This window comes from Pyrus communis, chromosome 7, assembly GCF_041283825.1.
Source record: "Pyrus communis isolate YQ-2024b chromosome 7, ASM4128382v1, whole genome shotgun sequence".
Classification (NCBI taxonomy): Eukaryota; Viridiplantae; Streptophyta; class Magnoliopsida; order Rosales; family Rosaceae; genus Pyrus; species Pyrus communis.
The window spans coordinates 20,695,087-20,707,835 of NC_142571.1; the positions used below are offsets into that span (position 1 = coordinate 20,695,087).

Sequence of the window (12,749 nt, forward strand, 5' to 3'; positions counted from 1 at the left end):
TACTAATCCACATGCTATAATATATGCAGACATTGAGTTTAGACGCTAATACTGACCAACCAAATTATCTCTCATGGGTGCCGCATTTCAACATTGACACGTGTGTCGAACATCTAAGGTGGTCCCTGATCGATGAAACCGTTTCAGGCATAAAACTGTTTTCAGGATGGAAAATTATCAAATAGATGGAAGTTACGAAGAGAAAAAACAGACAAAATAATTGATACGCTCATATAGCACAGTGACTCTCCCACATACATAAAAATTTCTCTACTGTACAAAGATAATACAATTATTCCTTCATCATCTGGGAGGCACCTTGAAACACCGAAAGCACAAAGAAAAAACATTATATTTTCTAATATCCCTCCAGTTCCAACTTCTATACAACGATATAGCTCTCCATCCGAATAAGATAACAATGTTCTGGCTTTTGAACATGTCAACCCAAATGTAAGCGCAACTCACTTATCTCCATTGATTCCAAAGATCCGGACTTTGTGCATGTTGGGGAATTTTGCTATGACCAGCACAATGACTGCAAGACTGTTGAAAAACAGCATCGGATGCTGGTAGTCAGTTGTGTGCGAGGCTATCAAGTACCTGGCAGGATATCAGGAAGACAAAAATGAGAACCGACATGGTTTTTGTTCTAACAAAGCTTCCAAAACATAATCCTAGTAAAAACTGTTATCTTTAGGACTGGTATTTGTCAGCAGGTTCATACAAATCTTATCATAATCAGAGCTTCAGAAATTTCTATTTATTTCCAATGCCTTAGTAATAATGTGTCAAACAAAAACACGGGCAATGATTCTGACCAAGAGAAACTGACTCCCAAAATTACCAAGATCTAGGAAGCTAACTTCTCCAACCGCAGCAGGTTAAATCTCACTCCTGGTATATGGGTTTGGGGATCTACAAACGCCATCCTTCTAAGTTGGGAAGCCAATCAAGCACATATTAGTGGTAGATGAATCCAAGCCATACCAAATATTGACGTGATCAAGATCACGTGAATTATTTGATGGTAAAAAAGGTTGAAAATAGCAAGAGGATATGACTGAACTCATACCTAGGATTATGTTATGTGTTCACAAACTGCTCCATGGACATGCATACATCAAAAATGGAGGTGTCATATTCTTATCCAAAAATTATGTAGATTTTACTAAAATCTGGATTCCTTGCAGGCATTAATATGGAACACTGATATGTGGTCCATAAGGCAACCACAAACAAACAAATTGTAGTATGTATAGAGCGTAAAATCTGGCCTCAACTGCGCGTGGAGTGGTCAGCGTAATCCCAAAAAGCCAATAGACCAGAACCAGAAATTCTTAATATTCTAAATGTACTATCACAAGTTTTCATTTTTTTTAACTTCTAAGTTCTAAATAGGAAATGAAGCAACTGGTGTCCTCTTTATTGTAGTTGGCCACCCAAATGAGTCGGGTACAGAGTCCCAACCCACGTACAGGCTTAGCTTTAAACTGGACCTGAAATATTTGGTGTAGTATGTTTGGGACAGTTTAACAAAAGTGTATATGCAACAAACACATGGTTGGAAAGGTTTGACAACAGCCTTCTGGAGCTGGGCAGGTTAATTTAAATAAAATCTTTAACAGCCAAGAGGTTCAATAATATTTAATCTTAGTGTAAAGAGTTGAAAATGCTAATTTTACAGCATAAAAATCAACTTACAGCACCACAGGAACAACGGTTAAGAACTTCCTGTTGCGAGTGAGCTGCTTTCCACTATCCATCTGCTCCCACCACGTCAGTCTATTGTAGATCCCCTGGTCATCAGCAAAGGGAGTTCCTTTCTTCCAGTGGAAGAAGTGATATGTAATCTGAAGAAGAACCAGACTCTTCAAATACGGTAGATGGAAATTGAATGAGACTAACCTAGAGTTAAGAGGTCAAACTAACAAAGCGGAAGACTGAACAGAATGCTAAAGGATTATAAATCAAAATGTTATTTGGCCCCAAGCCTTTGATCAATAGATAATTCAGGATAGACTGTTGAATGATTAAACACAGAAACATCATACCAAACTAGGGAACAAAAGGCGACCTCAAGGTCGTCTCCAACAAAGTATACAACTCTAAAAATACAACTACCAGTTCTGTGCATTAATTGGATATGAAGAACCGTTATGAGTTATAGCCATAGCACCACATAATTGGAGAATTATCTATTTGCATGCAATCAATGGGGACATATCTAATACTTATTCCTGAACTCCCAATTCCCAGAAAATAGGACATAAGAGTACCGTTGAAAATAGAACAAAGAATAGCTTTCGATACGAGTTACAATGACAATCCCCCCAAGTCGTGGACTAAGTGTATGGAATCCTTTCATGCCATTGTCTTCCAAAACTTAACAACTAACTGACCTCAAAAACACTGCTCAGCTCAGTTAAGGTAACATTTGCATCTCTAATAAAAATTGAAATTGTAATATTCAAATGTCATCCATCTACTCTCCTTAAAATTTTAGTAGCAACCAAACTAAATAGTGAAATTAGCATATCCGCACCAATAGGCTTCACATGATTAACCTCGTTTTCTAAGCTAAACTACCGACGACTCCAACAACCAACTCATAGCCTCTATTACAGGCTAACAAAATGGATTAAATCCTAACTTAAATCAAGAAATTCACAAACTAGGTCTTCACCCTCCACACAATACCTCATATGAAACCAATAACTACATGAAACGCCCTAATTAAGAATCGAAATAACCCATGTAGAGTTACGAAAGCTACACCTAATCATATGCGTGGAAACAAAACGTATCATCATTGAGCTGAATAATTACAACATGGGTTTTATACAAAATTTAACTAAATGCAATTACTTGAATGATTAAGCATCAAATCCAACAGCCTCTAATCAACAAACATAAAAAATTCCACAAACCCAATTGAAAACAACACCAATAAATCAAACCCAGTAGACAACATATGCACACCACCAACCACATAGAGAGAGAAAGATAAAGGAGAGAGAAAGACACCGCAAAATGAGAGAGATTGACTATGGTCCAAGCCATGCCAGGAGAGCAGCCAAAGATTGAGAGCACGAGAAGCCAAGAGAAGAAGAGGATGAGGATATAGGTGGTCCAAACACCTGGGTACATGAACCACTCTGTGTTCCTATTCAGATCCGCAGGTGGCACAGCTTTTACATACAGACCAGCCATCCAAATTTCGGATCCTGGGTTTTGATTCGGCGACCCGTTTGGTCGAAAACTTGAAGAATTTTGGTGGGTTTTGATTTGAGGATAAGCTGGGATTGAATCTGCGTGTTGGATTCAAAATTTGGTCGTTTTTGGGTGTTTGATGGTTTCGAAAATCCAAAACCCAAAAAGCAGAGCACTCTGTTTTGCTTTGCTTTTTATATATAAAGTCTATTATTTCTCTCCGTTGTGTTAACGACGGAGGGGAGTATCGATATTTCACAGGGTTATACGACGCCGTGTTGAACCACATGGGATCTTCTTGTGGATTTGTTTACTTGTTAAATAATTTATTTTGAATTTACAAATTTCTTGACTGAATTTATTTAGTATGTTAAAGATGAGAAGATCACTGATTTTTTTTTTTTGTAGATTTGATTCTTTAGTTGCTAATAGCTGCCATGGTAACTCTTTTGGTTTGGTGTTCAATTTTATTTGGATGAAAATTAGCCCTTTAGGAAATTTCCAAACTTTTTTTCTTAACCCTATAAAATAAACTTTATTGCTAATGTAATTCACGTGAATTTCAAAACATACAAGTGTACAATAGCGCTCAATAGCTAATCAATTAATATACTAATAAGACGCTACAACTACTCAATATTTTTTCATGATCTAAACTGTTTCATTTGAAGTCCTCACATACAATCATCATTAAAAATCACTCAAGTTAAGGTATCTAACAAGTGGATTGTTCTCATGATAGCGTCATTCTCTTCAACTTCATGTGTCTCAAGTTCAAACTCTTTTTTTTCTTTTCTTCCTCTTGATAGCAAGTGGTGAGTTGTTATCAAGTAATAATATTGCTTGTAATAAAAACAATAAACAATAATTTTGATAAAACAATGAACATTCAAGATGACACTTATTATGACAAAGTATCTTAGAGTTTAACACAACGACTTCAATTTTCTGAAAATGATGTCAAATTTGTTGAATCAAAGCAAAATACAACAATTTTCAAGAGAGTATTTTTGCTCACATCCATAACTACTATGTATGTTTATCATACATATTATCACTTAACACGTGTCCTTTCAACTAACTATGGTTAATTTTAAATGTTTATTTTCCAATTTTGAAAAAAAAATAGCTATGGTTAAGTGAAATGACACATGTTAGATGATGAGGTGTACAGTGAGCATACACCATAGTTTGTGGTGATGAACAAAAAAATGCACCCAATTTTCAAGAAACACACTTGGATAATATCAAACGGCTTTATAAGAATACACACTAAGTGAGTAATAAATCAACCACATTCATCATACACATCCAAGATCCCCATAACTTTCAAAACATGCCAATTACCAAATCAACACACTGAAACGATCTCCGATAACTTTCATAATCCGCAGAGTTGTTGGAAGTTAAGTTAATGAAAGAAATGGGAAGAAAAAGCCCTTCTTTTCTGGAAATCTAAGAAAACAAGAAATTAGTTGCAAGATTAAATACTTGGGTTCTGTGTCACAATCAAATCATGAAAGGTGGTGTCCAAATAAATAGTTGACAGTCCCATTATCAATAGTTTGATAAAGACAAGGGCCAGGGCTCGAGCCAATTAACTCAAAGTGGATATTAGGCATGGGTAGGTTGTGGTTGGCTCAACTTTGTCAATAAAGTTTATAATTTGCCTTTTATTTACTTTCTTTTGCTTGGCAATGATAATGTGTATTAAAAATGGCTTTTTAGCTAACATGATTATAAGATTAGCATAACTTTTTACTTTAGTTTTTGAGATTTGGAATCGGTAGAAGTGGTCCTTAAGTTTGAACATCATCAATCATTCTGATCATGAAAATTCTACTAAGTAAGGACCAAAATGATAAAAATACAACAATTTAATAAACAATGGGCCAAAATGATTTGACAAAAATTGAGGGTATTTTTGTCATTCTATCTTAATTAATGGATATTTTTCAATGAATAATCAAAATGATTGATGGTGGACAAACTTAGGGACCACTTTTATTGATTTCAAATCTCAATTATCAAAGTGTAGAATTATGTCAATCTAAAAGATCATTTTGGCTAAAAAAGAAAGAAGTGCATAGTATTACCAAGCAAAATGCAGCCCAAGATGAAGGCCCATTTCAACCAAAGGGGCAATTTCTCCTATCCTGGCTTCGTAATTTCTTGTGGAGCCTTCACTTCTCCACATGGACATCTTGAGTGCCTCACGACTACTTTGACTTCTTAACCTACAGCTGATCCCAAACCCTTTTCTTTACTTACATAAGGGACTTGCCTGTTTAAGGAATGAATAAGATGAAAAGGGGAATCTCATCAGGTCTATGCTTGCCACTAGATATCATTTGAATGGACGCCTACTAGTAATAGAAACGCCATTTCAGTCTTCATGAGGCCGGCCATTTGGGTGGAATTGGAATGCTGGAATGCTCCCATCCCTGCCGGTATCCTCATGTACATAGTGCTACAAACCAAAATGCATCAAGTTTAAGGCTATTTAACCAAGGTAGCCATAAAGCTCTCTAACATGAGGAGAAAAACTTGAGCATGAATTAGTTTAGGCCTCCCATTAGCCCGTGTGATGTAAGTACAACCCTCGATGCACAACACCGCATAGTTCCAACCATTATCAATTGGTCAGTTCAAGCATGAGTCATGACCAATTGATTGATTGAGATGTTGTAAGGAAGTTTTTCTCGTAACATAAGAAACAAGACCTACCAAATCTCCAAGTTTGGTTAGCATGTCATTGGACAAACTATTTGAAGTAGTAGCAACCTCCTCAATGACTTTGACAAGTTCAAGCATATTTCAGCTGGTTTGTTATACTTTAATGTTGGTTTGAGTTCATCATGTCTCTTGTATAAATAGGTACGAACATTTTTGGGAGGAAATATATTTTTATGAGTTGACTTTTAGAAATGATTGTATTCCATTGATTAGTTTCTTAACCAACAAGTAATGGTTTAACTTTCATTCCCTAACTTTCTCTATTGCATGAATGAAATAGTTTCTTACCAGATGAAACGGAAGAGAGCGAAGTACTTAGCATGTTGAATGATACAGCTCGTGGAGAGATTGTGGCCACAAAAGTTAAATGCCACGACATTTTGGCATGTTGATGTAGCACTAGCAGTCTAGCACACAGAAAATCCTATATTTACAATTATTTATCAGATGGTGGAATTGAACGTGAAACCTTTCTCTTTCAGTATTAAGGGCTAAAGCACTATTAAGCTAAGAGTTAGTCGATCAAAGACGATTCAGACATAAAAATAAAAAAATAAAAAAATAAAAAATAAAGAAAAAAAAATTGCTATATAGGCACTTCGACATAATATTTCCAATGATCAAAGATGACATGGATTGCTCTCGGCCTCTATTTATTAAACAATCTAAAAGCTGAAGATATAAAAGTTCTGATATGTTCCTAATGCGTTTTATGGTGTAGTGGATCGACTAAAATATTAGCCCTGCAATAGTACGTGTAGAATCAGGTCATGCTTTTTAGGGATTTTAGGTTTATGATCCAAACCCTAATGTTTAAGTTCATGTCCTCAATTTAAAACCTTTTGAACAACTAGCGGTTTCTGTACTTAAACATATTATCCATTTAATTGTCTAACAAGATAAAAGCACCAAGACATTGTTAATTCAAAACCATTAAGTTAAGCTTAATGGAGATGACGATACTAACTGCTTACCAAATTTAGGCCATGTATTTTCAGTGCTTTCTGTAAGACCATTAATCTGTGTGCTCAAGGAATTGAAAGTTCTGGTGAATAATATATAAGGCACATGAAGCTTAATGATCGTATATGAAGGCAAACCACTAAGCGCTTCAATTTAGTCCGAACCGCCCTAATTTCGTCGTTCTTGTGAGCCCTAGCCAACATGGTGAGTGAAAAGGATGTGTTAGGGAGTGTCGAATGGGGAATCAATGTTACTGATGGGACAAACAATGCATCTGTTCCAGAATCCGGGCTAGTTGACAAGGCGTTGCTAGGGTTGAAGGGTGTGGTTGGAGGATTGGTGCTGAAAGTTTGGAGGTTTTTAGTGAAGGCATGGAAGTTAGGAGTTGCTGAGCCCAGAAAGGCGATCCATGCTCTCAAAGTAGGGTTGGCTATTTCAGTTGTGTTGCTTTTTTACTACATGAGGTCTTTGTATGAAGGTGTAGGTGGGAACGCAATGTGGGCGGTTATGACTGTCGTGGTAGTTTTTGAATCAACTGTTGGTGAGTAAAACACTGGAAAAAAAAAAACCATTTTTTTTTTTTGAGAACTTTAACTAAAAGTTTTCGGTACTATTTACTTTAATGAAAAACCACATCTTTACATTAAAAAGCCAATCATGGTACTATTCACTTTACCTTTTATTTTGTCCTTATCGTTAGAACTCAAAGTTTTCAAATCTTTTTCAATAGTTTTCCTTTTTGTTATTACCAAATGGGGAGTAATTTGCAATCAACTCTCTTTACTTATGTCCCTTGATTCACCCTTAATAAAAAATAAAAAATAAAAAAGCTGGAAAAAGAGAGCTGTGCAGCGGGATAAAACAGATGTGTGGAAATCTCTTCCCGTACAAAATTTGGCACAGCATCAAGTTAAAGTGAAAAAAACGTAACCAATTGGCCATTTCATTGCAGGTGCTACACTATACAAAAGCATAAATAGAGCAGCAGGAACTTTTCTTGCAGGATCACTTGGCTTGGGTGTCCATTGGATTTCTTGCAAGGCAGGACAAAATTTTGAGGCCATAATTACTGGAACCTCAGTTTTCCTCCTAGGTATGTGCATCTGTTGTTCTAAATTTCAGGTTCATAATCATTTCGCTGGTGTTTCGCTCGAGTTAAATTTACATTTTAAGCAGGCTCTAGTGAAACAATACTTATGTGGTGCTCACTTTTGCAGCTTCGGCAGCCACCTTCTCTCGGTTCATCCCACCTGTCAAATCGCGATTCGATTATGGTGCTCTCATCTTCATCCTCACCTTCAGCTTAGTTTCGATTTCCGGATATCGCGTGGAAGAGTTGTTCGAGTTGGCTTACGATAGACTGCTCACTGTTGGCATTGGGACCTTCTTTTGCATTCTAATTAGCATTCTCTTTTATCCCAATTGGGCTGGTCAGCAGCTCCACTGTTTGATCTATAATAACCTGGAGAAACTGGCTGATTCCTTGGATGGTATATATCTCAAATTACAGTACTTAAATGGCCTGTTTCGGTCTGCTTCTGAAAAGGCTAAAAACATCTTCTACCAACTATAAAGTTCTTTTGACAGCATTTGGTAGAAAAACTTAACACCGCTTCTTGGTCATAGAAGCATTTTGTGGACAAGCACCTGCTAGATGCTTCTTAAAGAAGCACTCCCAAGTGCTTTTACAAGCAATATTTGGATTTACAGAAGCAGTCCTAAACGAGCTCTAATTATCGTTTTCTTTACCCCCTGCAGAATTTGAAGTATTAGTAATGACAATATTTTGCAGGATATGTGTTGGAGTACTTTAAAGACAATGAAGCTGTGACTGAAGACAACTGTTCTACTAAGCAAATCAATGGGTATAAATGTGTGCTCGATTCGAAGGCAACAGAAGACAATATGGTATGCGATCGTGTTACATGGGATCGATAGGCAACGAGATTGATTTGCTGATTTTTCTTTCCCCTGGGGGCATTCGATTTTGCAGGCTAAATTTGCAAGATGGGAGCCTGCACATGGAAGTTTCAACTTCAAACATCCATGGAAACAGTACCTCAAGATTGGCGCATCGATGCGCAGTTGTGCTTACTGCGTCGAGGCTCTCAGCGCTTGTATGGAGTCGGAAATTAAGGTTGGCGTTTTACACCTAACAAATTATCTCTGTTAAGATTATGTAGTTTTAAGTTGCATATTGTTTATGGGCAGATGCCGGCTGGAATCGGAAACCTAAAGAAGCATTTCAGCAATGCCTGTAAGACGACAAACAAACATTCTTCAAACATCTTGAGAGAACTGGCGAAAACAATTAAAACCATGAAAAAATCATCTGAGATTGACTCATTGGTTTGGGAAATGAACAAAGCAGTGCAGGAGCTTCAAAAATCTTTGAAATCTGTGCCTATATGGCTTGTTTTACCGACATCAGAAGCTACCGACGATGATGGCAAAGGAGAGCCCATCGTAGCACCACTGGTGGAGGTTCTTCCGGTGACCACATTGGTGTCTTTGCTTATTGAAAATGCAGCAAGAATCAGTGGAATTGTTGATGCAGTCAATGAGCTTGCAGTCCAGGCAGATATGAAGCCTGCACCCCAAGGAAATAAAACGCAACACCAGCCCGGCGACAAGCCCTCCGCAGGAGAGAAACTTCCATTCAACGGGAATGTCACTGTGACAGTCCCCCATGCCAATTGCGCATTGCCGTATGGTACCTAAGATTATGAAGCCAATGGAGGCCCTTCGAAAAATCTGTGTTACAGAGTGCTGCTTCTATTAACTTTGTATATGTACAGAAAACAAGTCTGTTTGAACAGTTGATTTTGCGATTACGATTTACCAATAATGCGCAACTAATTTGAAACATTCTCGATTTGGTTGAAATTTATTTTCCAACTTTCTTTCTCAATTTTAAAAAACAACGAATGGAAGAGTGCAAGATGACCATTTTGGAATGAAAAATCAAATAGTAGCATCAATTACGGACACCAGATAAGTACTGCTTTCATTCATTCCATGCATGAATTATAAGACACAATTATGTGAGTTTCAAATGAGTTGTAAAACCCACATCAGTAATTCAGTCATTAACATCGACAAATGCTTATTCAACGGCACTGGACTTGCACAAGAACCATGTTCAATCATCTGGTAATCTGTGTAAGAGAGGAATCAGAATCATCGTCCTCAGTGACTTCCCCCTCATGGTCACTGCCCCAACCCAAGTTCACGGCCAAATCCTCCACGGCGACCTTGATCACGTCAGTTCGAACGCCAATATCAGTTGCATACCTGCTCATACAGTACATCCCAGCTGTTACAGTTGCCACACCAACCGGGCTTGGCATCAACAACTTCATAGGAGAAGAAAGAATGGCTGCCAATGGGGCACCAATAATAGAAGAAGCTTGACCACTACTTCCCACACCTTGCTTGTCTATTATCAAGAGACCGGTTTTGCAATACATAGCAAAATCCTCACAGTTGTTTTGAAAAATATCGTAGTTGCCAAATCCATTTTGAAGAAGATACATGGCACGGTGGACAACCGTTTCTGATGGGTCGGAAGCTGCAGTGGTGCATGTGCCGCCCCGTACTTTTGCAAGGAAAACTGAAGGGCTAACCCGATATTCAAAGCAGTAAAGAGATCCATTTTTCAGGAAGCAGTCCAGGCACGAGAGGACAACGCCACTGTTGGGTTGCCGGAATCCACAGTCAGGAGTGGTGGGACAGGACATTGAATCATAAACATCAGATGATGATTCAGTGCTGGAGTTCAAATTTCTTTTGGGTCTAAAATGGACCACCTTGCTTCCCCCAAGATAAATACCTGCATCATGTCATTTTCAACACAGCTCGTGGTTAAACTCGATCCAAACATGAGAGTAACACGAGAGAGAAATAAGTTCAAATGAACCAAGCACTGTATGATTTGAGCAAGATTTGACATTCAAAAATTGGACTTTATCTGACAGAACGAACAAAACTGAAAATTGCAATGGGAAGAACAAAATCGGGGGAAACAAATCGTTTAGCGGGTGCTAAAGATAATGACGAGAGAAAACTTTATGTTGAAGTAGGCACCCATTTTTCTACGACATTCCGTTACGCAGGTTAAATCAAACCACCCAAATGTGAAGTTCACGGCACAGATGCAAAAGTATTCTTCATATAATACTCCCGAGTACATTTTGCAAATCCATAGCATGTTGCAACTTGTGATGAGACATCTTAGTTAAATCAGAAGAAAAACTGTGTTTATTCTAGCAATCGGGGAACTTATATGACAACATTGATTTAGGAATTCAGTTTTCAAGTCCAAGTTACGGTTGAATACTGCAAGTCAGCAATGTTAATAGGTTACGAGCAACAGAAAAAAGGAAGGGGAAACACATTCTACTCCCTCAAGTTCAACAAGAGAAGGAACAAATACTTCAGTCGATTTCTGTTTTCCTGTGTTGAGCCATACAAACCATCCAATGAACAATATCCGAAACAGAAGTTAGTGCTTAAAACGATTTCATAAGCGAATTTGATGACTCAACAAGGTTAAGAAAAAGTGGAAAATTAAAAGAAGTGAACTTTGAAGCTCCTGGTAGCTATGGAATCATGTCTTGTACGGGTAAGAGAAACTAGTCATCTTTAATCATCATGCCGAAATAATCAGTAGAAATCAAGGGCAGAAAAATTCAGTCACATCACATCACAGAACGATTATCCGTGTAATCGAACGATTTGAAGAACAACTCAACAAATTCAAACAAAAAGTTAATGGTGACCTAAGCAATCAATTAGAAGAAAATTACTACTATCTGAACTGTAACAATTTTTTTTTATTTTGACTGCAAGAAGTCAACAGGTATTTGCTTTTTGGACTGGGAAGAGGCTTTAATCAAGGAATCAACAACCATAAACTTGCAGGCAAAGAAACTTGAAATTCAAGGAAACAAGATGCAATAATTCAGCTGAGAATCGAACCCAGAAATTAGAATTAAACAAACAAATGGAAGAAATGCAAGAAACCCAGAGATCCCATCACTCCATGAACCCACATTGTGTATTCTTCAAGAAGAAAATATATAACCAAGAATTAATTAAATACCCAGAAAACTAAATGAAATAAAAACAAGGAAAAGAGAGGGAGGGAGGGAGAGAGAACCATGGTGAGAGTAGGCGAATACAGCTCTGTAGGTGTAGATGTGGTCTCCTGGCTTGACCTCATTTCTCTCAACTCTGTTCGTCAGCAAACCCATCTCTCTATAGACTGCTTCTGCTTCTGCTTCTGGCCTTCTGCTTCTGCTTCTGGCTTTCTGCGGCTTTCTGCAATTACACCATAAGCAAAGCAAACCGCTTGCAACGTAAAAATTGACTCCACAAAAAAATGTAGATAGATTGACTGACTGGACTGACCCACAAACGCTAAAGGATGAAACTTGGAGAGTCTATGACTCTATATAAAAGATTACATTAAATTAAAAATTAATACAAAAATTAATGGGTGCGGCACAAAAGGATTGGCTCACCAAAGAAGCAGTTCAACGACCTTTACCAATTTTTATATAATTTATACAACATTAACATGAAATATTTTCGGATTTTAATTTTCTGGGTCATGAATAATCATGACCAACTTTGATGATGAAATTGAAATGGAGGATGATGACCCCCTTTATTCCCTTCCCTTGTTTTTCTTCCAAGTGGAATTTGCAAGAGACTTAAGGGAGGCTCCACTTCATAATTTTGCTCCTGTCGTTCTCTTTTTCTTTTGTCACCTTTCACTAATCAATTTCTTGTAATTTTGTGGGGTTTTTTTTTTTCTTTTTCGAATTTTTTAT

The 12,749-nt window shown here is 37.4% G+C and overlaps 3 protein-coding genes across 4 annotated transcripts; 1 reads left to right on the forward strand and 2 right to left on the reverse strand.

Annotated features, from left to right (window-relative positions):
- Nucleotides 1-210: 210 nt before the first annotated feature.
- On the reverse strand, nt 211-3,435 carry LOC137734061 (uncharacterized). Of its 2 annotated transcripts, none has more exons than XR_015964016.1 (3): nt 3,028-3,435; nt 848-1,853; nt 211-603 (listed from the first exon to the last, which is right to left on the reverse strand). XR_015964016.1 is itself a non-coding variant. In XM_068473319.2 (3 exons), the coding sequence occupies exons 1-3, from the start codon at nt 3,211-3,213 to the stop codon at nt 465-467; spliced, it is 474 nt and encodes a 157-aa protein (XP_068329420.2). In that variant the 5' UTR covers nt 3,214-3,435; the 3' UTR covers nt 211-464. The 2 variants fall into 2 exon arrangements, 1 of the variants encoding a protein (XP_068329420.2); XM_068473319.2 differs by having other exon boundaries at nt 1,705-1,853.
- A 3,576-nt stretch (nt 3,436-7,011) lies between these two features.
- LOC137734360 (aluminum-activated malate transporter 10-like) lies at nt 7,012-9,780 on the forward strand. The gene is made up of 6 exons (XM_088696493.1): nt 7,012-7,453; nt 7,865-8,005; nt 8,130-8,402; nt 8,705-8,820; nt 8,906-9,049; nt 9,124-9,780. Exons 1-6 carry the CDS (start codon nt 7,114-7,116, stop codon nt 9,631-9,633), a joined length of 1,524 nt encoding a protein of 507 aa, XP_088552619.1. The 5' UTR covers nt 7,012-7,113; the 3' UTR covers nt 9,634-9,780.
- Nucleotides 9,781-9,893: 113 nt separating this feature from the next.
- Nucleotides 9,894-12,633, reverse strand: LOC137734635 (protein LEAD-SENSITIVE 1). The gene is made up of 3 exons (XM_068473886.2): nt 12,438-12,633; nt 12,074-12,234; nt 9,894-10,744 (listed from the first exon to the last, which is right to left on the reverse strand). Exons 2-3 carry the CDS (start codon nt 12,165-12,167, stop codon nt 10,059-10,061), a joined length of 780 nt encoding a protein of 259 aa, XP_068329987.2. The 5' UTR covers nt 12,168-12,234; nt 12,438-12,633; the 3' UTR covers nt 9,894-10,058.
- Between the last annotated feature and the right edge of the window lie 116 nt (nt 12,634-12,749).